The 26204-nt window shown below is 48.9% G+C and overlaps 1 protein-coding gene and 1 long non-coding RNA gene across 3 annotated transcripts; one reads left to right on the top strand and one right to left on the bottom strand.

The window, feature by feature from the left end:
• Positions 1–1787: 1787 nt before the first annotated feature.
• Positions 1788–7591, bottom strand: LOC127687657 (uncharacterized). Of its 2 annotated transcripts, none has more exons than XR_007978451.1 (3): positions 7495–7591; positions 4639–4775; positions 1788–4532 (listed from the first exon to the last, which is right to left on the bottom strand). It is a non-coding gene; the product is annotated as an uncharacterized LOC127687657 (long non-coding RNA). The 2 variants fall into 2 exon arrangements; XR_007978450.1 differs by lacking the exon at positions 7495–7591 and adding an exon at positions 6325–7472.
• A 190-nt stretch (positions 7592–7781) lies between these two features.
• Positions 7782–26035, top strand: Haao (3-hydroxyanthranilate 3,4-dioxygenase). Its single transcript, XM_052186485.1, has 10 exons — positions 7782–7874; positions 11275–11353; positions 19205–19288; positions 19512–19618; positions 22362–22451; positions 22801–22844; positions 23105–23250; positions 24996–25064; positions 25466–25548; positions 25653–26035. The coding sequence occupies exons 1-10, from the start codon at positions 7795–7797 to the stop codon at positions 25729–25731; spliced, it is 861 nt and encodes a 286-aa protein (XP_052042445.1). The 5' UTR covers positions 7782–7794; the 3' UTR covers positions 25732–26035.
• Positions 26036–26204: the final 169 nt, after the last annotated feature.

Genomic DNA, 26204 nt, shown 5'->3' with positions numbered 1-26204 from the left:
GAAGGTGACCCACCTAGGCCCATAGGGAGTGGCACTAAAGAGGCGTGGCCTTGTTGGAGTGGGTGTGGCTTTGCAGGAGGATGTGCGCCACTAGGGGGCGGGTTTTGAGGTCTCAGAAGCTTAAGCAGGGCTTAGTGGCTCTGCTGCCTTCAGATCTGGATATAGAGTGCTTTCCTCCTCTCCAGCACCAGGGCTGCCTACACACGGCTGTGCTTCCCACCATGATGATAATGAACTAAACCTCTGAAACTCAGCCAGCCCGGAGTATGTTTTCCATTATAAGAGCCGCCGTGATCATGGTGTCTCTTCACAGCAACAGAGCGCCTGACCAGACAGGTACCTTCCCGTTAACTGAAGGGGTTTTCTTTGCTTGTTTTTGTTTTGTTTCATGTTTATCTTCTTAAGATTTATTTAGTTATGAGCGTTTGCTTGCACGTATGTTAACAACCATACATCCATGCGTGTATGTAGTGTCATTAAAGCCAGAAGAGGGCAGAAGAGGGCATCAGATCCCCTGGAACCGGAGATAGAGGCACCTGCGAGCCGCCACGTGGGTACTAGAAACCAAATCTGGGCCCTCTACAAGAGCAGCAAGTGCTCTCAACGGCTCAGCCCTCTCTCTAGCCCCATGTCTTTAAATCGTTTAAATCACATTCTTATTTAGTGGGGAAGGGGTGTACTTGCTTGTCGCCTAGCAGGTAGATCCCAGGGGCCAAACTCAGGTCATCAGACTCAAGCTTCCATACTCACTGAATCAACTCAGCATCCCTTAAGCTACAGGTTAACTTGCAGCTGTGAGGAGGATCTGGATAGGTTAGAAAAGAAGAAACCTATGTCTCTTACCTGAACTCTTTTTGTTGTTGTTGTTGTTGTTTTGTTTTGTTTTAAGAAGACAAGAACCAAGGCTGAAAAGATTGCTCAGTGGTTAGGAACACTGGCCGCTCTCCCAGAGGTTCTGGTTTCAATTCCCAGCACCCACATTGGCAGCTCGAAATAGTCTGTGACTCCAGTTCTAGGAGATCTGACACCTTCATATAGACATACAGGCAGGCAAAACACCAATGAACATAAGATAAATAAGTCTTTTTTTTTTTAAATTCAACTCTGAAAACACCTGGATTTTCACCTTCAAGCCGCATTCAGACTTCCAGAACTAAAGATGATAGATTGGTGTATGTGGTGGGGCGTTGGGTTGCCTTGTCTTGTTTTGTTTGTTTCTCAGGACTGGGGATTAAACCAAAGGCATTGTGAATAATAGCAATGTGTTCTATCATTGAGCTAGATCTCCTGCCATTTAAAATTTTAAAAATTTATCTAATTATTTTTAAGATTTATTTATTTTATTATGTACGTACACTGTAGCTGTCTTCAGACACTCCAGAAGAGGGCATCAGATAATGAGTTACGGATGGTTGTGAGCCACCATGTGGTTGCTGGGATTTGAACTCAAGACCTTCAGAAGAGCAATCAGTGCTCTTAACCACTGAGCCATCTCTCCAGCCCTAATTTGTTTTTTATTTTTGCCCCATGGAGTGTGTTTGGAGGTGAGAAGACGATTGTCAGGAGTCAGTCCATTACTGTGGATCCCAGGGATGGGATGTAGGTCGTCAGGCACAGTGACAAGTATCTGTACCTGCTAATCCAGCTTGCCCTTGCCCTCTGCAATGGCTGTTCCTGTCTGTCAGCTTGAGGACATCTGGAATGAGCAAGGATCCAGAAGTGGAGGGCGCACCTGTGAGAGATTCCTTTGCTTGGTCTGAAGATCCCCTTCTAGACTTGGCCTTTGAGGTGGAAAGATACATGCATTTTATCTGGATCTTGAGGTGGGAAGACATACCTTTCATTTGGGCCACGCCTTCGGCTGGAAGTCTATGTAAGGACATAGAGCAGTGGCTCTCAACCTTCCCAATGCCGTGGCCCTTTAGTACAGTTTCCTATGTTGTGGTGACTCCCAACCATAAAATTATTTTTATTGCTATTTTATAATTTTGCTACTATTATGAGCCATATGCCACTATCGGATATTCAGAACATCTGATAGTCAATCTCTGGGTCATTCGTCCCCAAAGGGGCTGCTTCCCACAAATGAAGAAATGCTGACATAGAAGAAGGAAGCCTTTGCTCTTCGCCTGCTTGCCCTCACATGGCTAGCACATCCATCCTTCACTGGCATCAGAGCCGGCTTCTACGGGATTCCAGAGTATATAGGAAATCAGCAGAGGCTCCAGCCTTGTGAACGGAGCAACTACTGGATTCGTGGGCTTTATGTTCAGCCAATTGTTGTTTGATTAGCTGGACAGCAGCCTGCATATATATGAGATAGATAGATAGATAGATAGATAGATAGATAGATAGATAGATAGATAGCAGGCAGAGGAGAGAGAGATTCATTCTATACATTCTGCTCTAGAGAACCGTGACTAATACACTTTCTTCTTAACATTGTTTTTTGAGGCATAGTCTCCCCTAGTTGCTCAGGTCCTTGGACTTCCTCTGCAGCACAAATAGCTTTGAATTTTCTATCCTGCCTCATCCTCCAGTAGTTAGGGTTATAGGCTGTTGCCACCAGGTCTGGCTTACTAGCATTATTTTTGCACCACTGTTGTGTCATAGCATTAATAGAATACCAGTTCAGTCTAGTCAATGGAAACCCAAAACAAGATGCAGCATACGCACTGCCAGTAACATCAGCAGAAGACCATGGACACGGAATGGAATTCAACATCTGCCCAATATACCAAGTGAGTGTTGGGTTCAGAGGCAGGACCTGCCAATTATCAGCTCCTAGAGGCTCTGAAATGGACCAAGCAGCTAACTATTAAGTTTTGTGTGTGTAAGTTCTCTTACTCTGCAGACACCTGCAAAATTCAACGCTGATTGCTGTTTTCAGAACCTGCTCTGTTCTGATTTCTTTGTTCAATTAAGCTCTACTTCCTATGACAGCACTAAGGAATTCTTCCTTTCATCAACATAATTATATCAATAATTAAATATGAAATATGTGGACCCAGCTACTAAATGCCAGACTTGTCAGACCAAATTTGTTTAAACACCAGCTATGTATCATTCATGAGAGGTATTGTTCTGAGGTAATTCCCCCCGAGAATACACGGAAGAGTCTTTTTGTTTTTTAATTCATTTTACATCTTGCTCACTACAACCCTCCTTCCTGGTCATCCCCTCCCACAATCCTTTCCCCCATCCCCCATCCCCTCCTTCTTCGAGCTAGTGGGGCCCCCTGGGGATCCCCTTCACCCAGGCACATCAGGTTTCTGTGGGATTAGGCACATTGTCTCCCACTGAGGCCAGACAAGGCAGCCCAGCAGAAGAACATATCCCACGCACAGGCAATAGTTTTTGGAATAGTCTCCCCCATTCCTACCCCCCACTCCTGCTCCAGTTATTCGGGACCCACATGAAGACCAAGCTGCACATCTGCTACATACGTGTCGGGAGGCCTAGGTCCAGCCCACACAGGTACACTTAAAGCACAATAGAAGTATTGCCAGCCGGTGACTGCAAGGGAACTAACGCAAATCATGCAGCCCAAGCTGCTCTGTTCTTTGCCCTTTATGCACAGACATCACATCCTGGTTGACACACTTCAGCTAGCAAGAACAGTTAGTGAAAATGGAACTGTAACCTTGCCAAAAGGCAAGGTTAGGACATTTAGGGACTTTGCCCTGACACACTACAGACTGGGTCTCCAGTGGACTAGTTCTTTGGCAGCTGTGGAGGTCTAAATGCTGAGGTTGGAATGGTGCCGCTCACCTCCTGTCAGTTGTGCTAAGGTCTCAGTACACTTAGAACAACACTAAACGGCTATGGGAACCCTTACACCTGTAGTCTTGGTTAACTGGAGTGTAACATCCCACCCCCAATTCAGTGACCTGCAGTCGTAGCCGCTTCGCTTGCTCCTGATACAGCAGGGCAGTGATTTGAACTGCATTCAACCATCTTCACTGGGGCATCTAAACAGACCTAATACAGCAGGTCTCTGGCCACTTCCTGCCATTCATCCTCTTCGTCCTAAAGGATGCTAGCCCAGATTTCTGCACAGGGGGGCAGCAGTGTGCCAGGTAAGACACTCAGCAGTTATAAATCTTCAAAGAACCCAGCCTCAGAAATCCCAAGTTGTTGATTGTAGGAGCCAGAGGGGTCACAGACGCCAGGAGAAGACGGCCAGCAGATCACAGAGACTGAAACAGCAATCGTGGAGCCTGCGTGGGTCTGTGCTGGGTCCTCTGCATATGTGCTGTGTTGGTTAGCTTGGGAGTTTGTGGACCAACGAAAGTTGGGGATGTCTGTGACTATTTTGCATGTACCTGGGACCCTTTTCCTCCTACAGGGCTGCCTTGTCCAGCCTAGATGTGCAATTTTGTGTCTGGTCTTAGTCCATCTTGTTGGATGTTCAATTGACATCCCTGGGAAGGTCTGCCCTTTCCTAAAGGGGAACAGAGGAGCAGTGGATCCTGGGGGAAAGGGGAGGTGGTGGTGGGAACTGGGAGGAGAGGGAAAACTGCGTGCTCCGTCTATCATATGAGAGAAGAATAAATCAAAAGGGGAAAAGGTTAAAATTAAACAGAACGCACCTGAAAAGAAAGAAAGAAAACAAAATTCCAGTTTGTAGCTGATTACCTTCTTGGCAACTGTCCTGAGGTTGGGGACAGTCATATGGGACTGAGCCCTCATCCTGTGGGGTCTGATGCTTCATCCATGCAGATAGGATCAGAACGACGACGATGTCCCCCCAGGCACTGCAGTAGTCTGATGGCCTGTGTGGTAGTCGGGAGAAATATCCCACACACGTAGGATTACAGAACTGAGCTGCGGTGAGCGTACCCTAGAAGACCGTGGGCTTGGCTCGTGTCTCCCCCCTATTCATCAGCACGGTTCATAAAGCATTTCTTTTATTCATAGAAAGCTATTTGTTCTTAAATATTTAATGAGCCTATGAAAGGGGGTATAGAGAGAAAAAGGGAGACAGACAGACCAAACAGGTTTGAGCTGCTGACACACCAGCTCACTCTATCGACAGACTTAGGGATCAGCTAGTTATCAACAGCCGTTTTCAGCCAAACTTAGAGGCATCAAAAGGTCTTCATGTGCCACCCAGTCCGGTGGGCACAGCGAGAGGAGACCCCACCCAGCAAGGGAAGGCCTTGCTGGGAGAGGAGCAGGTGCTGTTTTCTATTGATTTCATGGCACAAATAAGCTCCTGTATGCGGAGGAGAGAGGTGGCACCTGGGAGCAGCCTGATGTTTGATCTTGATTATTAACTTGATGGGATTTACAATCACCATGGAAACAAGCTTCCTGACATGTCTGTGAGGGAGTTGCTAGTTAATTGAGCTGGGAAGGCCCACACTAACTGTGGGTGGCGTTAGTCTGTGAGCTGCATGTGGTTCAGGCTGAATAAGAAGGAGACTGGGAGCTGAGACTGGGAGTTGGTCAGCACGCCTCTCGCTTGCTTCCTGCCCCTCCAGACCGAGTAACTGCCTGCCTCAAGCTCCTGCCGCCATGACTCCCCTTCATCGAGGGGACCCTCAAACTCGGAGCCAAAATTAATCCCTTTTGTTCCAGCAATAGGCAAAGTAACTAATACAAACCGGTACAATCTAGAAGGGCCAAGGATCAATATCCGGAAGGCCCCAATCAATCAGGGACTGATCAATGGCAGAACACGTGGGTAAGAGGGAAACTGTTTTCTTGACACCGAAGCCATCTGAATAATGAGGCTCGCCCATGGTACCCTAGAGCGGTGTTTTATCACATAGTCCAAAGTGGAGGGCATCTCTCACAGTAATTACACAGATGTGTCTTAGCTTGAATCTAGAGTGTTCGTGTCCCCAAATTCTACTTACAGCCTCACATCATTTGAGTGCATCAATTAAAATACAGGGTAACTGCCACTGTGTCCTTTTCCATATCAGAGCATCTGCCAGTTTGAAAGTAGCCCCTCTCCTTAGTATGACGTCATCCGCCCTCCTCCTCGGGCCCCCCTCCATTTAACAGCACCTGAAACAAGCCTGACAGATAGGTCACAGGTCCCTGCATAGCCAGGGCTTTTGTTTACACCCCTCTGACTACTCGGAGATGGGAAGCATAAAGGTCTGAGTTGTTTAGGTACCAAACAATGTTCTAGAAGGAACATTATGCTCTGATAAATAATTAGCTGCAATGTGCTAAATGAATAATCAAAAAAGTTAAAACTGTAGAAAGGGGAAAGGGTGGTGGAGGGAAACAGGAAGGCCCCGGACAGGAGGGTGAGACACTTGCCAAGTGAGCACCTGTCCAAGCCCACCTGGTAAGCAGGGCTTTTACCTCTGAGAAGTAGAGACACTGCCCATGCCAGGCGGCAGACAAGGGAAGGTGGCCATGAGGGCCATGAGGGCCATGAGAGAGACACAAGGAAGTCATCTGTTCTGTATTCTGGGGTCAGAGGCCGGAGACCATTTCTTCTCCCTCACACCGATTTCTATAGTTCACACCCTTTCGGTTCTCCCAAGAATTGTGAGTCCTGGAGGGTAGGTGGTCACTGCCCTCACCCTCTTCCTCAAGACGTTTCCTGCCTCAGGGCAGCCTGGGCTGAGAAGCCCCTAGTCCGGCAGGCTCTGTGGTGGTTTGAGTGTGCTTGGCCCTGGAATGTCACTATTAGGAGGTGTGGCCTTGTTGCAGGAAGTGTGTCACTGGGGGGAGGGGAGGGCCTTGAGACCCTTCTCTTAGTCACCTAGAAGACAGACTGCTCTTGTCTTCCTTTAAATCAAGATGTAGAACTCTCAGCTCCTTCCCCAGCACCGTGTCTGCCTGGCGCTGCCTTGCTTCCTGCCGTGATGATAATGGACTGAACGTCTATAATCCAGCCCCAGTTAACCTTTGTCCTTTCTAAGAGGTCATGGGGTCTCTTCACAGCAATGAAACCCTGACTAAGTCAGACACCCAGGACCTGTAAAGATCTTCAACTGTGTGTGACTTAAAACATGCGAGGGTGGGGACTGTAGATTTATGGTGGCATCCATCTGTAATCCTGGCACTGAGGCAGAAGGTTGCAGATAGCCTGAGCTACATAGCAACTTGCCCAGCATTCTGGATTACAAGGTGATTTCTTATCTCAAAAACAAAAACCAAATAACAAAATGTAAACAAGACATGGAAGGGGACAGGAATATAGTGAAGTTCTATGGCAGAGTGAGCCTAGCAAACTAAAGACCCTGGTTCGAGTCCCAGTAGAGGGGTAAAGAGCTATCTCAGAACAGCTCTGGACCTCATTTTGCCCACTACTACTGGACCTTGCAGGACCAGGCCAGAGCTCCGTGCTCCGGAGGAGACTGGATGCCCTGTAGATTGTCTCCTGTGATGGCCTCTGTCTGCTCCTGTCGCCTTCAGTTCTCCTTGTACTCAAAGTCTCCGATTTTCAAACCTTTACTCTCCCATCACAATGTTTCTTTAGGTGCGGGGCCTCAAGGAAAGCGGAAAGCACTTTCTGCACCTTACATGGGCCAAGTAGGCACCAGAGTCCAGCCTCGGACAGGACAACGAGGTGTTGGAAGGATGCTGGCCATGTCCCAGGAGGCGGCTCTTCTCTTGGGCTTTTGATCCCTGCTCAGGAGGAGGGCCCGCCCTGTGTGCCGGGTGGGGGTAGGGAGGCAGGGCAAGCAGGCTCAGACCCTAGAGCCGCCCCGCAGGGTGGTAGGGGATTTCTCAGCTCTTTGACCTCTGGTAAGCTAAAATCGCACCTCTCCAACTGCCGGATTACCTGGGGACCGCGTTGTGTGCAGAAGAGTCCTGCCGGCCATGGAGCGCTGTGTGAGAGTGAAGTCTTGGGTTGAAGAGAATCGGGCTTCCTTTCAGCCTCCGGTTTGCAACAAGCTTATGTGAGTCCCCAGCACCCCCCACCCCCTTTCTTCTTCCTCTTCCCTCAGCCTTCCCCGCCCCCAACCTGGAGTTCCATCCACTTAGTGCTCTTCTGGGGAGGGCCAAAACTGCCTGTTTCCTCTTTCACTACCTCATTCTGTTCCTCTTTCTGGAGACCACAGTGGAGACCATGGCCTTCTGAGACCGGCTCGCGTGTCTCTGAGACTGTGAGAGATGAGGTGACAGGGTGTGACATTCCTTCCCATTCCTTCCACGGCTGAAAGGAGCTTTCCAACCCACTGCCCTCCACCCCCCAGGCACCTTGGGGAAAGCTTGGTTATCAATGTCCCAGACTCGAACTGAGGGCCTGAAGACCTGGAACTGCGAACCTCCCTGACAAACCCTGAAGCTATGGAGTCAGAGGAGCAATTCTTTGGATGGTGCGTGTGTGGTGTGTGGTGTGGTGTGGTGTGTGTGTGAGTGTGTGTGTGTGTGTGTGCTTCTATAGCTCAGGTTTAACTCACAACTAAGGGTGGACTTGAATTCCCAATCTTCCAGCTTCTACCTCCCAAGTGCTAGAAGGACAGATGTGTGTCACCACACCCTGTTTCTGAGGTGCTGAGGATGCAAGTCAGTAAAAGCTAGGCACGCACTTGTCCAAACTGAGCTGCGTCCCTGGCCGTGGGGATTCTTAATTCAGGGCTCACGGCCACACACACCAACACCAGACCTCTCAGGGACATGCTGCCTCCATCACCGCCCCCTCCCCCCCTCAGTTCCATAGCTGAGTCTCTTGCACACCTCCCCACACCTGAAGTCCCCATGTCTGTGTGGCTGTGTCGTTTCCAGTGGGTGGTGTGCCAACCCAACCGCTACAGCCACTTACGCTCCAATGGGAAGAGTGGGCGTGACTATTTCACCATCTCCTTGGCTTCCCACAGTAGCTCCCATGGGGTAGGATTTAATAAGTAACTTTCCCAATGTCACTAGTTGGGGGACAGAGTCCACATGTGAGCCCAGGATCAGTTTGACTACAAAGTCCACGAATGCTCTTGGTCACTGCGCAACGCCCCCATAGCTAACCATGATGGCCACTCAGAGCCTCTCCCCTTCCACCGTTGCTGCTTTCCCCAGTTTGGAGCTTTCTCATTTTTGTCTCTTTTCTCCGCGTCTTCCCTGTCTGCAGTCTCTCCTCATTCCTCCCAGTCTTCCTCCTCTCAAGCCCGTGGACATTCCTCTGGTTCCGTCCACGTCGGCCTGGTCAGTGGCGACTGCCCTGCCTCTAGCTGTTTCCCCCGACCCCTACCCCCAGCCGTCCAGTCCCTAGAACTCCTGACGCTCACATCAGGATCACAGGCCCTCCCTTTATTCTGTCAGTCGGTATTCGGTATTCGCTGAGCTGCTCCATGCTCTAGACGTTGGCTTGCGGCAGGAGGCAGACTGAGGCAATGCCCTTCCTGGAGAAGTGCTGAGAGGAGATGCCAACCAGTGTGACCTACCCTGTGGAGAGAACCCTCCGCAGTGAGAGGACGGCTTTCGTGGCGAGCCTGTGCCATGCCTGGCCCTAGCTTCTCTGGTACTTTGCTGGTATCAGTGGTGTTCCTTGGTTTTAAATGCATGAACCCAGTGTCCGCTCTCGTCCTCACAGATGCGCTCCTGCTCGGAGTCTGCGTCCAAATTCCCACTTACTTACCTCACTTACACTGCCCCGAGCAAAGCATGAGGCAGCTGGACGATCCTGTCGACCCTCCCTAGTGTGGACTCCTGCTTCCTCAAGCTCTCCCCTCTCTCCTCTAAAGACTGCGCCCCTCTGCATGATACACGGCACTGTTAGAGAGGCAGGCTCTGAGGTTCACAGCCGGCTCCTGTGTGCTATTGCGGTGTGATGTGGAGTGTAGCTCACTCCATTATAACTTCCTATACCTGCAGCAGCCTGTTTCTGAGTAAGTTCACCCTCTGAGGTCCTGGGGGTTAGGACTCCAACACAAGAATCTGGGCCAGTGCCGGGATTCAAACCCTAACACCCCTGCTGAGATGAGCAGCTGTCAGGGCTCTGAGCACAGGAGGCACGTGGTCTGGCTCGTGTATTCTGGCTGGAGGGTGTATGTAGGGTGTAAGTAAAAGACCAAACATATATATATATATGTCTGAAGGAATGGACCAATGGTCAGGGAGGGCACTTGCCCTCACAGAGCTGAAGACCTGAATTGATTCCCCAAAGTTGTATGCCTATGAGAGCATCACTGAAGGAAGCCAGGGCAGGAACCTGGCGGCAGCAGCCATGAAGGGGTGCTGCTTGCTCGCTGGCCTCCTCACCACGCCTTGCTCAGTCTGCTCTCTTATAGAACCCAGGACCACCAGCCCCAGGATGGCACCACCCACAGTGAGCTGGGCCCTCCCCCATCAATCAAGACAATCATGGCTGGCTCATAGACCAATCTGTGTGTGTGTGGGGGGGCATTTTCTCAATTTCCCTAATAACATAAAAGTATCTAGCATATAAATACGATTTAAGAAACCCTTATGATGGGACTGGAGAGATGGCTCAGTGGTTAAGAGCACAGACAGCCTTCCATGTGCACAGGGAGGGCGGGGCGGGGGGGGGGCATGTGGCACGGGGTGGACAGCAACCATGAGGACATCGCTGACCACTTCCAGGCGTTTGTGTGGGAGCCAGCCGTGGTGCACACCAACACTCTGACAGCAGCTGCTGAGGCTGCATGCCTCATTGTGTCCGTGGATGGGACTCTCAGGAACCCCGCTCCACTGTGGACGCCCCGGCTCCAGCAGCTGGCCAGGCCAGAGGCCAAGGCCGCTTCCACTGAGAGGCAGTCTACACACCTCCTCGTGAGGTGAATGGAGGGCCGTGTGTGAGAAAATGGCTGATTGTCTGCTGTGTCCTCACTGGAGGTTACTTAAATAAAACATAAGGTTAAAAAAAAAAACTATGAAATAAATTAAAGCTGTTTTGCTAGATGAGGAAACTAAACCCCAGTACAGTCAACTGGCGTGCCCAAGATTGCAATAAAGCTGAATCAGTCTTAGGAGGTGTTTTGTGCTTGTGAGCACATGTCAGACACACATCGTGACCTTGTCACAGCCTCCTGAGTCCCTGGAGTGTGGGCCCAGTGGTGGAGAGTCTCACAGCAGGCAGGCTGAGGGCTCCTCTTTCTTCTCTGGTCCCTGAGCTCTTGAGCACGGCCCAGTGTCATGGAGAGCAATGCTTGGCCGGACTGTGTCTTTGTTGGTCTGAAAACATACAAGCAGTCACACATGGAGACATGTAAATGCATGTGGAGCGATGTGGGTAGGGGAGATGGTCTTCTCGCAGATACGCGTACCAGGCCTCTTCCTGCCCCCACAGGTCCCTGTCCCTTCCCAGGAGCTGATCCAGGTCCTTTTCTTGCCTCTCCACTGCAGGCACCAGGAGCAGCTCAAAATCATGTTTGTCGGAGGCCCCAATACCAGGAAGGATTACCACATCGAAGAAGGCGAGGAGGTAGGCCATGCTGCTCACCTTGTCACCTGCCGCCATTGGGGGGTGGGGAATAGACCCTTCTTAGAGTTACAAGGAGTGACCCCGAGAAAAGCAAATGGAACTCCCATGGGAACGGAAAGTTGTTGCCTTAGAACTCGGGTCCCTGTCTTGTGCCTGAGGAGGCTCTGGGATCTCCACTTCATGCACTGTGGCGGTTCCTCTCCTTCAACCTGAATATATGATTGGCCCTCATATGAGACACGAACTCTGAGGAATTCCATCGTCCTTTGATCTCAGAATCAGGTGCTTCTTCTCCTTCACACAAGGAGCAAATTGTCTGAGGACACAAGGGGTAGAGGAGAAATGGAGGACAGAAAGGAACATGGGAGGTAGAGGGTGGGTAGTGCTGAAGAAAGAGTTGGGACTGGTCAGGCCCTTTTTATTATGAGAGGCAGCAAGCCCCGAGCTGCTAGGACTTGGACTCTGGAGACTGAATTCTGTGTGTCTACACTTGCTTACTGATACACACACACACACACATACACACATTTGCTTACTGATATACACACACATATATATGTGTGTGTATGTGTGTGTGTGTGTGTGTGTGTATACACACACATTGAATGTATATATAGATCATATCAATATCATATATATTATATATGATATTATATATTATTATATATGATATATATCTATCATATCTATCATATCATATCATATATATGATATATATATTATATATATGATATATATCTATCATATCATATCATATATATGATATCTATCTATCATATCATATATATGATAAATATCTATCATATCATATATATGATATATATCTATCATATCATATATATGATAGATATCTATCATATCATATCACATATCATATGATATATACATATACATTCATTGAGTGTGATCCTACATTCAGAAGGGGAGGCAAAGAGGGTCAGGAATTCAAGGAGAACTAGGCTACAACATAAAAAGTTGTCTGGATAGGATCAGAGGTGAGGAGGACACATCTGTCCCAACACCAGGAGTAACTGGAAACAGCAGGATCCAAGCATGCAGGAACTCTGCCAGACCAGTGGCATGGGTTCCTTTCAGTCTGTGTGGGCCAGTGCCCTGAGCAGACCTTGGACGCAAACTCTGCAGCCAGTCCCACAACACCCAGAGGAAGTGCCACTCCTAGGCGCTTTTACATGCCCAGGATCACAGGATCACAGGATCACAGGATCACAGGATCACAGGAGCTTGGTCACACCAGGATCTCAGGGTTCCAGACGCAGCTGGACTCCCAGGAGCTCAGACACACCCAGGATCTTAGGATCCCAGGATCACAGAATTACAGGATCACAGAGACAGCTGAACTCTGAGGATCACAGGAAGGACAGGCTGCAGTCAGATATAGGGAGGGCAGGTAGCACTAGGGATAACCAGATGGAGGGAAGCAAGCGTAAGAACAGAAGCAACAGAAACTTGGCATCATCAGAACCCAATTCTTCTACCATAGCAAGTCCTGGATACATCATCACACCGGAAAAGCAAGGTTCAGATCTAAAATCACTTCTAATGATGATGATAGAGGACTTTAAGGACATAAATAATAACTCCCTTAAAGAAATACAGGAGAAAAAAAAAAGAAATACAGGAGAACACAGGTAAACAGGTAGAAGCACTTAAAGAGGAAACACAAAAATCCCTTAAAGAATTACAAGAAAAGACAATCAAAGAAGCAAAGGAACTGAACAAAACCATCTAGGATCTAAAAATGGAACTAGAAACAATAAAGAAATTACAAAGGGAGAAATTCCTGGAGCAAAAAACCCTAGAAAAGAGATCAGGAGTCATAGATGCAAGTATCAGCAACAGAATACAAGAGACAGAAGAGAGAATCTCAGGTGCAGGAGACACCATAGAAAACATTGACACAACAGTCAAAGAAAACGCAAAAAGCAAAAAGCTCCTAACCCAAAACATCCAGGAAATCCAGGACACAATGAGAAGACCAAACCTAAGGATTATAGGTATAGAAGAGAGTGAAGATTCCAACTTAAAGGCCCAGCAAATATCTTCAACAAAATTATAGAAGAAAACTTCCCTAACCTAAAGAAAGAACATGCCCATGAACACACAAGAAGCCTACAGAACTCCAAATATACTGAAGCAGAACAGAAAGTCCTCCTGCCACATAATAGTCAAAACACCAAATGCACTAAGCAAAGAAAGAATATTAAAAGCAGTAAGGGGAAAAGGTCAAGTAACACATAAAGGCAGGCCTATCAGAATTACACCAGACTTCTCACCAGAGATGATGAAAGCTAGAAGATCCTGAACAGATGTCATACAGACCCTAAGAGAACACAAATGCCAGCCCAGGCTACTATGCCCAGCAAATTCTCAATTATCATAGACAGAGAAAACAAGATAGTCCATGACAAAACCAAATTTACAAAGTATCTTTCCACAAATCCAGCCCTGCAAAGGATAATAGATGGAAAACACCAACACAAGGAGGGAAACTACACCCTAGAAAAAGCAAGAAAGTAATCTTTCAACAAACACACAAACATAATTCTACTTCTAACAACAAAAATAACAGGAAATAATAATCACTTTTCCTTAATATCTCTTAATATGAAAATTAATATTACTGACACCCTAATCAAGAATTAGAAATTTGTTAGCTGTCACCCAGTGGTCTCTCTAATTTGGTAATTGGAGAAATATGTCCAATATTGTACAATCCATATATACTTTCTGTTTGTTTGTACATGACAGTGTTTTGCTGTGTACCACATAAAGGTGTTGAAATCATGTTTGTCCTATCTCAGCCTCTCTATTAGTAGGATTGATTATTTGATGTCTTTACACTATACTATGGTTTTCAGAACAGATAACATATTTCAAAATTATTTATGCAGCCAAAAGAAACGTAGACAATTAATTTGGGAGGTGGCTTGTAAGAGAACAACAAAGAGTGAGACTGAATGTTTGCTTGATATTTATAATTATTGTACCAATTTGAAGAAGATGACCTTGTAAGTTACTCTTTTTCTGAGATGAATGCTTTTCAAAATCATCACAGCCAATGAACCAGAATCTTACCATCACTTAATGTCTGTGCCACTTTCCAAGCAGAACCATTGTTCATTGAAACAGTTGATGAATGATTTCATGGATAAACCATCTTAATACACTCACCATTTCTTAAATGAATGTAACCTGTTCCCTGTGGGCTGATAATGATGACAATCACTCAAGTCAAATAGCTTTGACCATAGCAGGAAATCTGTATCCAAATAATTGTGCCTACAATTCATCCCTTGGTGCAGCAGAAGTGTCAACTCTCAGCTTACCTACTATGGAGGTAAAATCCTTTGGTGATGTGAGGGACATTGAAGTACAGTCTTATTACAATGAACTCCAATGTCTAAAAATTTTTCTTATTTTGTGTTTCTACCACAGTAAGAGCCAAGATTTTAAGCTCTACTAAAAACAAAATGAACAAACAAACAAAAAGACTTTATCTTTTTATGTTCATTTAATAACATGTCCATTATTTTTATGATTGGTATAAAATATATATTGTGTTGAATATAATAAAAAATAAAAATTATAAAAAAAGAAGAAAAGTTGTCTGGAAGGAGGAGGAAGAAGTAGAAAAAGAGAAAAAGGAAGGAAGAGGAGGAAGAGGAGAAGGGGAGGAGAAAAGAGAAGGAGGAAGCTCAGGAGGAGGAGGAGAAGGAGGAGGAGAAGGAGAATGAGAAGAGGAGGAAGAGGAGGAGGAGGAAGAAGAGAAGAAGAAGAAGAGGAAGAGGAAGAGGAGGAGGAAGAAGAAAAGAAGAAGAAGAAGAGGAAGAGGAAGAGGAAGAGGAAGAGGAAGAGGAAGAAGAAGAAGAAGAAGAAGAAGAAGAAGAAGAAGAAGAAGAAGAAGAAGAAGAAGAAGAAGAAGAAGAAGAAGACAACCCTGGCCCTCCTGAGTCACACAGACACAGTATATATTAGGATGTGATTAGAAAAGCCACTGTGAAGTGTCCCTTACTTTTCTGGGCGACCTGCTTCTGGGATTTGAGCCTCCACCACTATCACTGACATCCCTAGCACAAACCTAGGACTGCTCACCGTGTAACCCTGAGAACTGCCCTATCAGCAAACACCAAGGGTACCAGAACAGCAGGCAGAGGGCGACAGGCCTGCAGCAGCAGCCAGAGCTGAGCAGAAACACTTCCACACACCTTGACCTTCTCCTGGCCATTGAACACCTCCCTCTAAACTGGTTTCCTATGATGGAAAACGATATGAACATCTAAACGACAGGGGAGGGCGGGTTAGAGCTGAGTGGCTGCAGCGACTGGGGCTCAGGTGGCCTTCACTACTTGCCTCCTCATCAGCCTCATCTCCATTCAAACATTAGGCTTGTTGTCAGTGTCCGGCCTGCTTGTCCCCTATTGTCTATCTCCTTCTTCTTTGCCCTTGTTCATCTCAGGGCCTCTCCGTGTATGTGAATGTGTCTGTTCCAACTGGTTTTTATGTCAGCTGACACAAGTTAGAGTTATCAGAGAGGTGGAGGGAGCCTCAATTGAAACAGGGCCTCCATAAGATCTGGAAAACTGGCCCTGCCCACTGTGGGTGGGGCCATCCCTAAGCTGGTGGTCCTGGGTTCTGGAAGAAAGCAGGCTGAGCAAGCCAGGAGAAGCAAACCAGGAGACAGCACCTTCCATGGCCTCTGCATCAGCTCTGCCTCCAGGTTCCAGTCCTGTTATCAAAGCATTGATAACCCTAAGTAAAGCCATGCCCAGGAGTCCCAGGCCAGGACATACTGCGATTCAACTGGCGACTAAGAGATGAGCTGGGCTGGCTTTGATGAGAAGGGATACCTGGTGGTAGCTCAGGGAAGTCTGGCTGCAGGTAGGTTTGTGATATTTGGACCTGCTGTTTAGAAGGAGGGCAGGGTTTGGTCCTCCTGAGTCCCTGGGCAGTCTCAGAACAAAGCAGAGTCAGAATGCTCTTTGTCCTTGCCTGTCCTCACCCAGAGCCTGAGCAGTCACTCTGAGTGATGTCTAAAACATATCCAGCACTGACTGCACTGGATTTCCCTTCTGGCTGAGCTCTGGCCTCTGCGATAGCTTTCAGGTGCCCTGGACCAACTCAAATCCACTTTCTCTGGTGGTTGTCAAGAATGAAGGCAATTGACTGAGAAGATGTTCCTCTGGCTAGCCATAGGAGTAGACAGGTCCATATCCAGTGCCCTTGGTCTGAGCCTTTCTGAGCATGGGACTCTGCTCTGCCTTATGGACAATGCACTGAGTAGTTACTTAATAGCTGTGGGTCCTTACCCGTTGCTGGCTCCCCTACCTGTGAGTCCTTCCCAGGTCACAGAAGCCAGACTCCATTTAATATCTGTGCGAGTCGGTACACTTAATCTTCCAGCTAGCCCTAGGTCTCAAACATCATTTACTTCCCACGAAGCATAATTCCTTTTGGATTGCCCAGGGTTATTGGTGATTTTCTGCTGTCAGGGGTATGTCCTCTGCTGCAGGCCAGGCCCGCCCCTCATCACAGAGAAGGCATCCGGGCAAATCCCGCTGCTGCCGTCTAGTTTTGATCAATGGCTGTTAATATCTTATTGTCAGCCCAGAAAAGGTCTGAATCTGGTCCCTTTCTCCCAAGTTGATATTTGCAGGCCCTCCCTATAACTCTGAGGTCCCTCCTCTTCCCTTCCAAGGACCCAAGACTTATACTGCGGAGTGATCACACACACACACACACACACACACACACACATACATATGCTCAATTGCTTCCTATGAAGAAACCTAGTAGGCTTTCCTGATGTTAAATAACATAAAATGTGTGTGTGTTTCTAGGAGATCAAACTCAGAGTCTCAATCATATGGCTTGTATTTAATAATGAAAGTAAATAACATTTATTATAGAAAACATAGTAAGTGTAGCAAGCTTTCCCTCCCTCGTAACCATGAACTCTGTCTATATACAGACTACTCTCTAATTAGGATCCTCTGGGAAACCCAGGTATCCCTCAACAGAGGAATGGATACAAAAAATGTGGTATATATACACAATGGAGTACTATTCAGCCATTAGAAACAATGAATTCATGAAATTCTTAGACAAATGGATGGAGCTGGAGAACATCATACTAAGTGAGGCAACCCAGTCTCAAAAGATCAATCATGGTATGCACTCACTGATAAGTGGATATTAGCCTAGAAACTGGGACTACCCAAGACATAATCCACACATCAAATGATGTCCAAGAAGAACGGAGAAGTGGACCCTGGTTCTGGAAAGACTCAGTGTAGCAGTATAAGGCAAAACCAGAACAGGGAAGTGGGAAGGGGTGGATGGGGGAACAGGGAGAGGGAAGAGGGCTTATGGGACTTTCGGGGAGTGGGGGAGCCAGAAAAGGGGAAATCATTTGAAATGTAAATAAAAATATATCAAATTAAAAAAAAAAAAGGATCTGCTGGGAACAATTTTTTGTTTGCTTCTTCTTCTTCTCCTTTTTTTTTTTTTTTTTTTTTTTTTTTTTTTTTTTTTTTGAGACAAGGTCTCACTCTATAGCCCAGTCTGGCCTCAAACTCAAGGCAATCTTTCTGCCAAGTAGAGACATAAGTCACATGTCCAGCTCATAAGGTGCTGGTTAGGATTTTAGGATAGAATAGAAAATGCAGCTGGGCAGTAGTGGCGCACGCCTTTGATCCCAGCACTTGGGAGGCAGAGGCAAGAGGATTTCTGAGTTGAGTGAGTTCCAGGACAGCCAGGGCTACACTGAGAAACTCTGTCTCAAAAAAAGAAAAAAGAAAGAAAGAGAGAGAGAGAGAGAGAGAGAGAGAGAAAGAAAGAGAAAGAAAGAAAATGCACTAGAGAGAGAGAGAAAGAGAGAGAGAGAAAGAAAGAAAAAGAAAGAAAGAAAGAAAGAAAGAAAGAAAGAAAGAAAGAAAGAAAGAAAGAAAGAAAGAAAGAAAGAAAGAAAGAAAGAAAGAGAAAATGCACTATGAAGCCCCTAGAGAGAGGCCAGCCACCAGGTCCATCCACCCAGGCTGCCAGCTGCCTCAGCCCAGTGCCAGAGCACCTCAGGAGCTGGAGGAACGCACAGCCACCCAGGCAACGATCCCAACCGCAACTCCAAGACTCACCGGCTCCGACCGGCTGCTTGGAGCCTCAGCTTTCTTTTCTTCAGAACGGGGCTAATAGTGCTGAGTCTGGGTTTGTCATTTCTGATGTACAAGGAAAAGCTCGGCCTAAGTTCAGGAATGTCCCTACTGCTGTGTCGCTGAGTTCTTTGGTGCTTCTTACCCAGCTTTTCGCATTCCTCCTCCCTGCCAGGCACCTGCTGGTGCTCCCTGGGTAATCTGATGGCTGCCTACACCTTCCAGATGTATAGTTCCAGACCCACAGACCCCTGGACAGCTCCAACTTTCTTGTCTGTGGCCTGGGCCAGGGGGCTCCAGGGGTTTCGGAGCGGGGGTTGGGGGGGTGCTGGGCCGTCCATATGCCCCGAGGTCGCCGGGTGGTGATGGCGCACGCCTGTAATCCCGGCACTCTGGGAGGCAGAGGCAGGCGGATTTCTGAGTTCGAGGCCAGCCTGGTCTACAGAGTGAGTTCCAGGACAACCAGGGCTACACAGAGAAACCCTGTCTCAAAAAAAAACCAAATCCAAAAACAAAACAAAACAAAACAAAACAAAACAAAAAAAAACAAACAAAAAAAAAAAAAAACAAGCAAAAAAGCCCCGAGGTCTTCAGGAAGCTTTTCCGGGTTTCTGGTCAGAGTTCAGGTCCTGGGCAGACGTAAATGACGGAGCAGGGAGGTCTCATGGTCTTGGTTTTCCCACAGGTGTTTTACCAGCTGGAAGGAGACATGATGCTCCGAGTCCTGGAGCAAGGAGAACACCGGGACGTGGTTATCCGGCAGGGAGAGGTGAGGCTGACCCCAAAAAGGCAAAGGCATCAGAGCAGAAACCCACCCCGCTCGGTCGTTTTCCCTGCCCATCCTCAGGACCTCCTCTTCCTGAGCACGAGTCAACATTCCCTCGGGTTTCCTATGGTCTTAGGGCAGAGACTGGTGGAGAGCGGGCTCCAGGGTGGACAGGTCACCCTGAGGGATTGCAGCCTCGCTGGACTCCACTTCTCCTCCCCTACAGATATTCCTCCTGCCTGCCAGGGTGCCCCACTCCCCGCAGAGGTTTGCCAACACCATGGGGCTGGTGATTGAGAGAAGGCGGCTAGAGAGCGAGCTGGATGGGCTGAGGTAATTGCTCATGTGTGGCGGGGGCGTGGACAATCAAAGAGCTAACGGCAGGGGGGGGGTCATTCAAAAGTATAGCAGGAAGGATCGATACTAGACTCAAGAAAGCCCTTCCTGGTCACAACAGGAGGCGATGGAAACCCTGAATTTGCTGACTGACCAGAGAGGGGAGAGTGGGTTTGCTGACGAGGGGAGGAGGCTGGTCTCTGCAGCGCACATAAAGACTCTGGCTGGACCTTGCTTTTGTGCATTCTTCAGTTCTGCTGGAACCTTGTGGTGGGGAGGGGTGACTGCAGACAGGGAGACTGGAGGAACCCAAAAGCCACATGTCCTGGTATGGGCAAATACTGCGGCTGCTAGCAGCCTGGGCCTGCAGAAGTTGTCCTTGGCTTCTGTGCTTGTGCCTCTACCCCATATCATACAAGCATGGGCATCTAGCCAGCAACTGCCGTGTTCCAGGCACCAGCTAGGAGCTGCTGTGTGTATTTATTAACCTATATTCATCCATGAAAGGAGGAAAATCCTCGAAGCCCCCAAACCAAGGATTTTTCTTCAAGTCTGCTTTGAGTTTTCAAAGAAAACTTTAAATTTCTCAATAAGTTACCAGAATCAAAATTCTTTCCCCGACACCTTCTGTTATGCTGGGCATATTTAAACACTCATTTTTTAATGAGTCGAAATCATACATATTCCCACTCAAAGTCTAGAAACATAAGAATCTGAAGTGAACTAAATTAAAATTACCTGCCACTTAAGGGAGGATTTTATGGTTTGTGAATTTAATTTTATTCCTCTTGTGCCTCCCAAGCAAACAAGTAATTAAAACGCAGAAACAAAAGTGCTTTGTCAGGCGTCAGTTAGACATGAAGATGTGGCCCTTTCGTTCATATCTCCCCTCGCAACCCTCCAGTCTTGTTATGTGCATGGCTTCAAGTTTTGCTGTCTTTAGTTTAAAAAATAACTTGATGTTGGAGCCCACGAGACTCTCAATGGAAAGGCGCAGGACTGGCTGCCAAGCCCGGGACCTGGCTCTGATCCGGGGACCCACATGGCAGAAGGCATGAACTTTTGAAAACTTGTCTTCTGGCCTCCACAACCCAAGCAATGGCATGCATGCCCCTCCCAAAATAAATAAATGTACAAAAAACCATAATTGTGAGGTGCTGTAGACGTCTACAATTTACCCAGTTTACATAACTGAAGCCACATGTACTTCTCATATTGTTAAAATTTCCATATGTGTGTGTGTGTGCGCGCGCTGATGGCTGCCCCAGTCTATAGCATAATGGCCCATTCAATAGGCAGATAGCAGACTTAACTTCTAAAAGGAGGCTCTCTGAGGTGCTCTAGTGAGTTATTGGTGTCCTCAGTAACATTTTACAGCAAATTCAATAACGGATTTCATATGGCTGCTTTTGACCTTTAATAAAAGCCAGGAGCTAGGCATTAAAACGCTACCCTGAAGACCGTTCCTGAGGGCACTGCAGCCCCATAATGAAGCTTTCTGGTAGCCAGCTCCGCCTCAGGTCAGAAGCTGAGTGGACGCATGATTTGTTTACAGCCTCTGTCTTCACAGAACTCTCCCGGCCTTTCTGGCGAGAGTTGGAGAGCAGAAAGAACTGGGTTGATCTGAGACTGAGACAGGGATAGGCCTTCTGGTGACAGTTGCTCCCAGCACCTGCCTTGTGCTAAGGGCCAGAGGTGGTGTAAGGGTCAGAGGTGCGGCACAGCTCTGCCTGTCCAGGTGTTCCCCGCCTGTGAGGACATGGGTGCAGGGGGCACTGAAGGCTGTGTGTGAGAAGGCCAGAGCTGTGTACTCAAGTCGTGGCAGCAGAGGTGACCTCCGACCTCCAAAACAGAAGAATCCCTCGTCGGGGTGTGTCTTAGTCAGGGTTTCTATTCCTGCACAAACACCATGACCAAGAAGCAAGTTGGGGAGGAAAGGGTTTATACAGCTTACACTGCCATATTGCTGTTCATCATCAAAGGAAGTCAGGACTAGAACTCAAGCCGGTCAGGAAACAGGAGCTGATGCAGAGGCCATGGAGGGATGTTTCTTACTGGCTTGCTTCCCCTGGCTTGCTCAGCCTGCTCTCTTATAGAACCCAAGACTACCACCCAGGGATGGCACCACCCACAATGGGCCCTCTCCTCCCCCCCCCCCCATCAGTAATTGAGAAAATGCCCCACAGTTGGAGCTCATGAAGGCTTTTCCTCAACTGAAGCTCCTTTCTCTGTGATAACTCCACCTTGTGTCAGGCTGACACACAAAACCAGCCAGTACAGGGTGGGAGATGTAGGGAGTCAGGGAGTGGGCGGTGGGGTGGGGCTAGGGGGTTGGGAGTGTGCAGCATTGGCTGCTGACGTCTCTGTGTACAGTGACCCAGAGCCCAAAGACCAGGCAGTAACCCTTCCAGCTGCCCGTCCACGATTCAGCCCCAGCTTCAACTTCCTTTTGCTGAGAGCAAACGCACTTGGATCGAATGCTCTCCAAGCTTCTGTCTTGAGTGTGGCCTGCTCCACCACATGCACAGGCTGTGTAATCCCTGCCTAGTCGTTCTGTTTCCAGTTTGCACACACCCGGCGTCAGTGTGATCCTGGCTGTGCCGACAGAGGGTAACAAACGTGGCTTAGCTCTGCAGTGCCTGGGCTCAGCAAGAGGCCCTCAGGCAGAGCCCAGCCTGGACCAGGCGGCCCCAACGCTGCCTAAATGGAGAGTGGGCTCCCTTAACGTCTGTTTTGGCAGGTACTATGTGGGGGACACCGAGGAAGTCCTCTTCGAGAAATGGTTCCACTGTAAGGACCTTGGGACGCAGTTAGCGCCCATCATCCAAGAGTAAGTTCCCATTGGGCGCCTCCCTTCATGCCCCTGGGCCTGGAGCCATCAGGGGTAGGAGTTAAAAAGACTCTTCCACCTCCGGGATGGGACAAGCTGCCCCGCGGGGTTGGGAGCAGAGGCATGATGGGTAATGAAGTCCTGCGATCCGAGGGTCCGTGAATGTGTGCTGGTTTCTGTGTGCGTGTGTGTGTGTGTGCGTGTGTGTGTGTGTGTGTGTGTGTGCGTGTGCGTGTGCGTGTGCGTGTGCGTGTGCGTGTGCGTGTGTGTGTGTGTGTGTGTGTGGTGTATGCCTCACCAGCATCTTAACAGGACTGCTGTCATTCTTCCTCTCTGCTCGCCCCTGCAGGTTCTTCCGCTCTGAGCAGTACCGAACGGGAAAGCCCAACCCTGGTGAGGCCCCCTCACTTTTCTCCTTCCCTCCTTCTCTCTGGTGGGATGGGTCTTGACTTGGTCCCCGGAGCCTCTGCCTGAATCCTCTGCCTCATAATTAAAGTACTGAGCAGACAGCCCACACGGCTGCTCAGTCATTAGGCTGCACCCAAGTCCCGCACTGGCTTTGAGTCAAGGCTTCTGGGACCCGGCTCTACTGGGGCTGCGTGGGCTGAGCCTGGAGGTCACTTTTCGTCACCGTCACCGTGTCACTGGCACAGACCAGCTGCTCAAGGAGCTGCCATTCCCGCTGAGTACACGTTCCGTCATGAAACCCATGTCACTGAAAGCCTGGCTGGATGGTCACTCCAGAGAGCTTCAGGCAGGAGCGTCCCTAAGCCTGTTTGGGGACAGCTATGAGACCCAGGTAATACAGCTCAGGGCACTCAACAGCCAGCCAGCCAGCACCTGAGAAATGGGAATCCATCTTCCCTCCCCTCCCCTCCCCCTCCCCCTCCCCCTCTCTCTAACACACACACACACACACACACACACACACACAGAGGAAGGAGGGAGGGAGAGAGAGAGAGAGAGAGAGAGAGAGAGTTCAGAGGCATGAGAATGGCCTTCCTGTTCCCTTTCTATCTCAGAGATTAACAGTGTTGCTGTGACTGAAATTCTCTGGGTGCCTTCATGGTCCCAAGGATACTTTGTGTTCAGAGCGGAAGGTTCTTTGTCCACTGTCAGCTTCGTGGGAGTCACCTACCTCCCCTGGGTTTCTGGCACATGTGAGCTTGGAGCTGGAGGGAAAAAGTTATTTGGCAGAGGGCTGGGCAGTAGTGTGTAGAGAGCCTATGAGCTGGCCTTTCCTCTAGAATTCCTGCTGCTTTAGGCTTTGGTAAGAACAAGACAGTTGCTATGGACGAGTTAACCCACATTGCCAGTCATGTGACAGCTCATTTACTAGAGAAAATCAGAAAGTCAAAGTAGAATAACTGGAGGGGGTGACATGCACAAAGAATGTTTTCATTAACAAGTTTAGATTCATTTTATTTTGGGTTTATCGGTGTCCATCATGTACGTGCCCCGTGCCTGTAGAGGCCAGAAGAAGGCGTTAGACCCTCTGGAGCTGGAGTTACGGATGCTTATGGATAAACTGAATCTGGGTTCTTTGTGACCTTAACCACTGAGCCATCTCCCCGTGCCCGGGTAGAGTTGTAGAGCTAATGTAAGGGTTTGCAGGACATGGGGGGGGGGGCAGTCCGGAGGAGAAAGAAACATAAAGGTCAGAAGAGCTGAAACAGCCTAGCCCTGAAGGCAGCTGAGGCTGGCCAGAGCTAGGTAGGAAGGCTAGCCCGAAGGCTGGCTTGCTAACTGCTCCCGGGATTCTGCTGAGCTAGACCAAGGGAGAGGACGTGTCCTAGAGACTGAGGAGCTTCACCCAGGTGCTCAGGGAGAAGTCTAGATATGGGCGCTGCTATTCGCATGTGTGATGGGTTCCCAGTGGCACAGCCTGTCACCAAGAGTCAGAGAGATGGCTCCCTGGGTAACGGTGCTGGCTGTGCAAGCCGGGCAATCCGGGTTTGATCACTGAGACCCACATAAATGTGGAAAGAGAACTGATCCCACAAGTCACACATGTATGACACATGTACACACATCATACATTCACATATGATGATGATGATGGTGCTGATGATGAAGATGATCATGTGATGAAAAAGAAGAGGAAGAAGAAAAGGGGGAAGAGGAGGAGGAGAAGGGGAAGAGGAAGAAGAAGAGGAGGAGAAAAGAGGAGGAGGAGAAGGAAGAGAAGGAGGAGAAGGAGGAGGAGGCAGAGGCAGACACAGGCTTTCAGTGATCATAAGGCTGGCAGGCCCAGCCTCTCATTGTTTCTTCTCAAGTCAGACTCTGAACACTTCACAGGAAGGGCAGTTGAAATCTGGGGAGATGGGGTGTGTCTGGGTGTGAGCTGGTGATACCCAAAGGGAGTGTGTGTGTGTGTGTGTGTTCCCTTTCCAATCCCTGGTAAGTAAAAGCTTGTCACATGGGGATGAGGCTGTGGCACTGGGCATGTCTTGCCCCTTGAAGGTCATAGTGGCTGAGGGCCAGGGTTGTGACTATCTCCCAAACGGGGAGGAATCCCAAAATACTCTGCATTGTCTCCCCCAGGTCATCGCCCACGGACAAGGGAGCAGCAAAGGCCCGAGACAGGATGTGGATGTGTGGCTGTGGCAACTGGCAAGTGGGAACCCAGGACTGGGCGGCACCATTTCCTGTCCATGGACACTGGCTGTTCCTGGGCCTCAGGCTCCCATAGTGAGGCCTGCTCTCAGGGCCTTCTTGCAAGGCAGACTCGGGGACATGAAAGCTAGAGTTGAGGCCTGATGCCCCCTCACCCTCTTGTGTGGTTATGTTTTGCTTTTATGGTGTTGGGGCTGCAACTCAGGGCTTCCTGCAAAGCAAGAGCTCTACCATCGAAGACCGCTGCTCCCCCGCTCCCCGGCTCCCCTCACCTGCCATGCGTGTGTGACACGCACATACAACTTTTCTAATTTCGAGACAGGGTTTCGCTAATTCACTTAGGCTGGCCTTGAGCTCCGCCTCATCAGCCTCCTCTTGGTTCTGCTGTTCTCTCGCAGGAGGGCTCCTCTAAGGTGACTATGGGAGGGAAGAGTGTGGCCCTGGCCCCAGATGACAGCCTGCTGGTGCCCGCTGGGACCTCGTGAGTATAGGCCAGGACTTTCTGAAACCGTGAGACTAACCCCCTTTCCCTGGAATCTATGGGCTCTGGCCTGGCCTGACTCTTGCCTATCTGTGACCCCACAGGTATGTGTGGGATCGAACTCAAGGCTCCGTGGCCTTGTCTGTGACACAAGACCCTGCCTGTAAGAAGTCGCTGGGGTGACCCTCCTATGTGGGTCCCAAGCAGCCACAGGGTGCCTGAGTGCTGCCCTGGCAGCTCTCTCAGCCTCATCGCATCTCCGTGGACATCAGCAGGCCCCTTGCGTGGTCCCTTGTGGGGTCGTGGGTCACTGGCCTCCACCTTCCTGCCATGCTCAGCCCAGGAGGCCAGACTCCTAGGACACCAGCAGTTCCCCTCTCCTCTAGCAGCCATAACGCTATACTGTCAGCTAGGTGCGTTCTGATCCCACGCACCCAGCAGCCTGACACTAAAAAAATCTCTTAATAAAGGCATCCTGCTGGACGAAGTGCTTGCGAGTTTTAAGTGGCAGACCTGTGTCGCCTGTCATGCGTTGCTTAGGGACACCAGTGGCCATAGGGAGTTAGAAGGCCTGTTAATGAGTGTCGTCACCTCTTGTGGACGGAGGTTCTCACTGTGCATGCAGCCTTGATCCACACATGCCCCATGTCCTGCTG

This window comes from Apodemus sylvaticus, chromosome 6, assembly GCF_947179515.1.
Source record: "Apodemus sylvaticus chromosome 6, mApoSyl1.1, whole genome shotgun sequence".
Classification (NCBI taxonomy): Eukaryota; Metazoa; Chordata; class Mammalia; order Rodentia; family Muridae; genus Apodemus; species Apodemus sylvaticus.
Note: the sequence above shows the minus strand (reverse complement) of the source record. Positions and strands in the feature narration are given on the sequence as shown.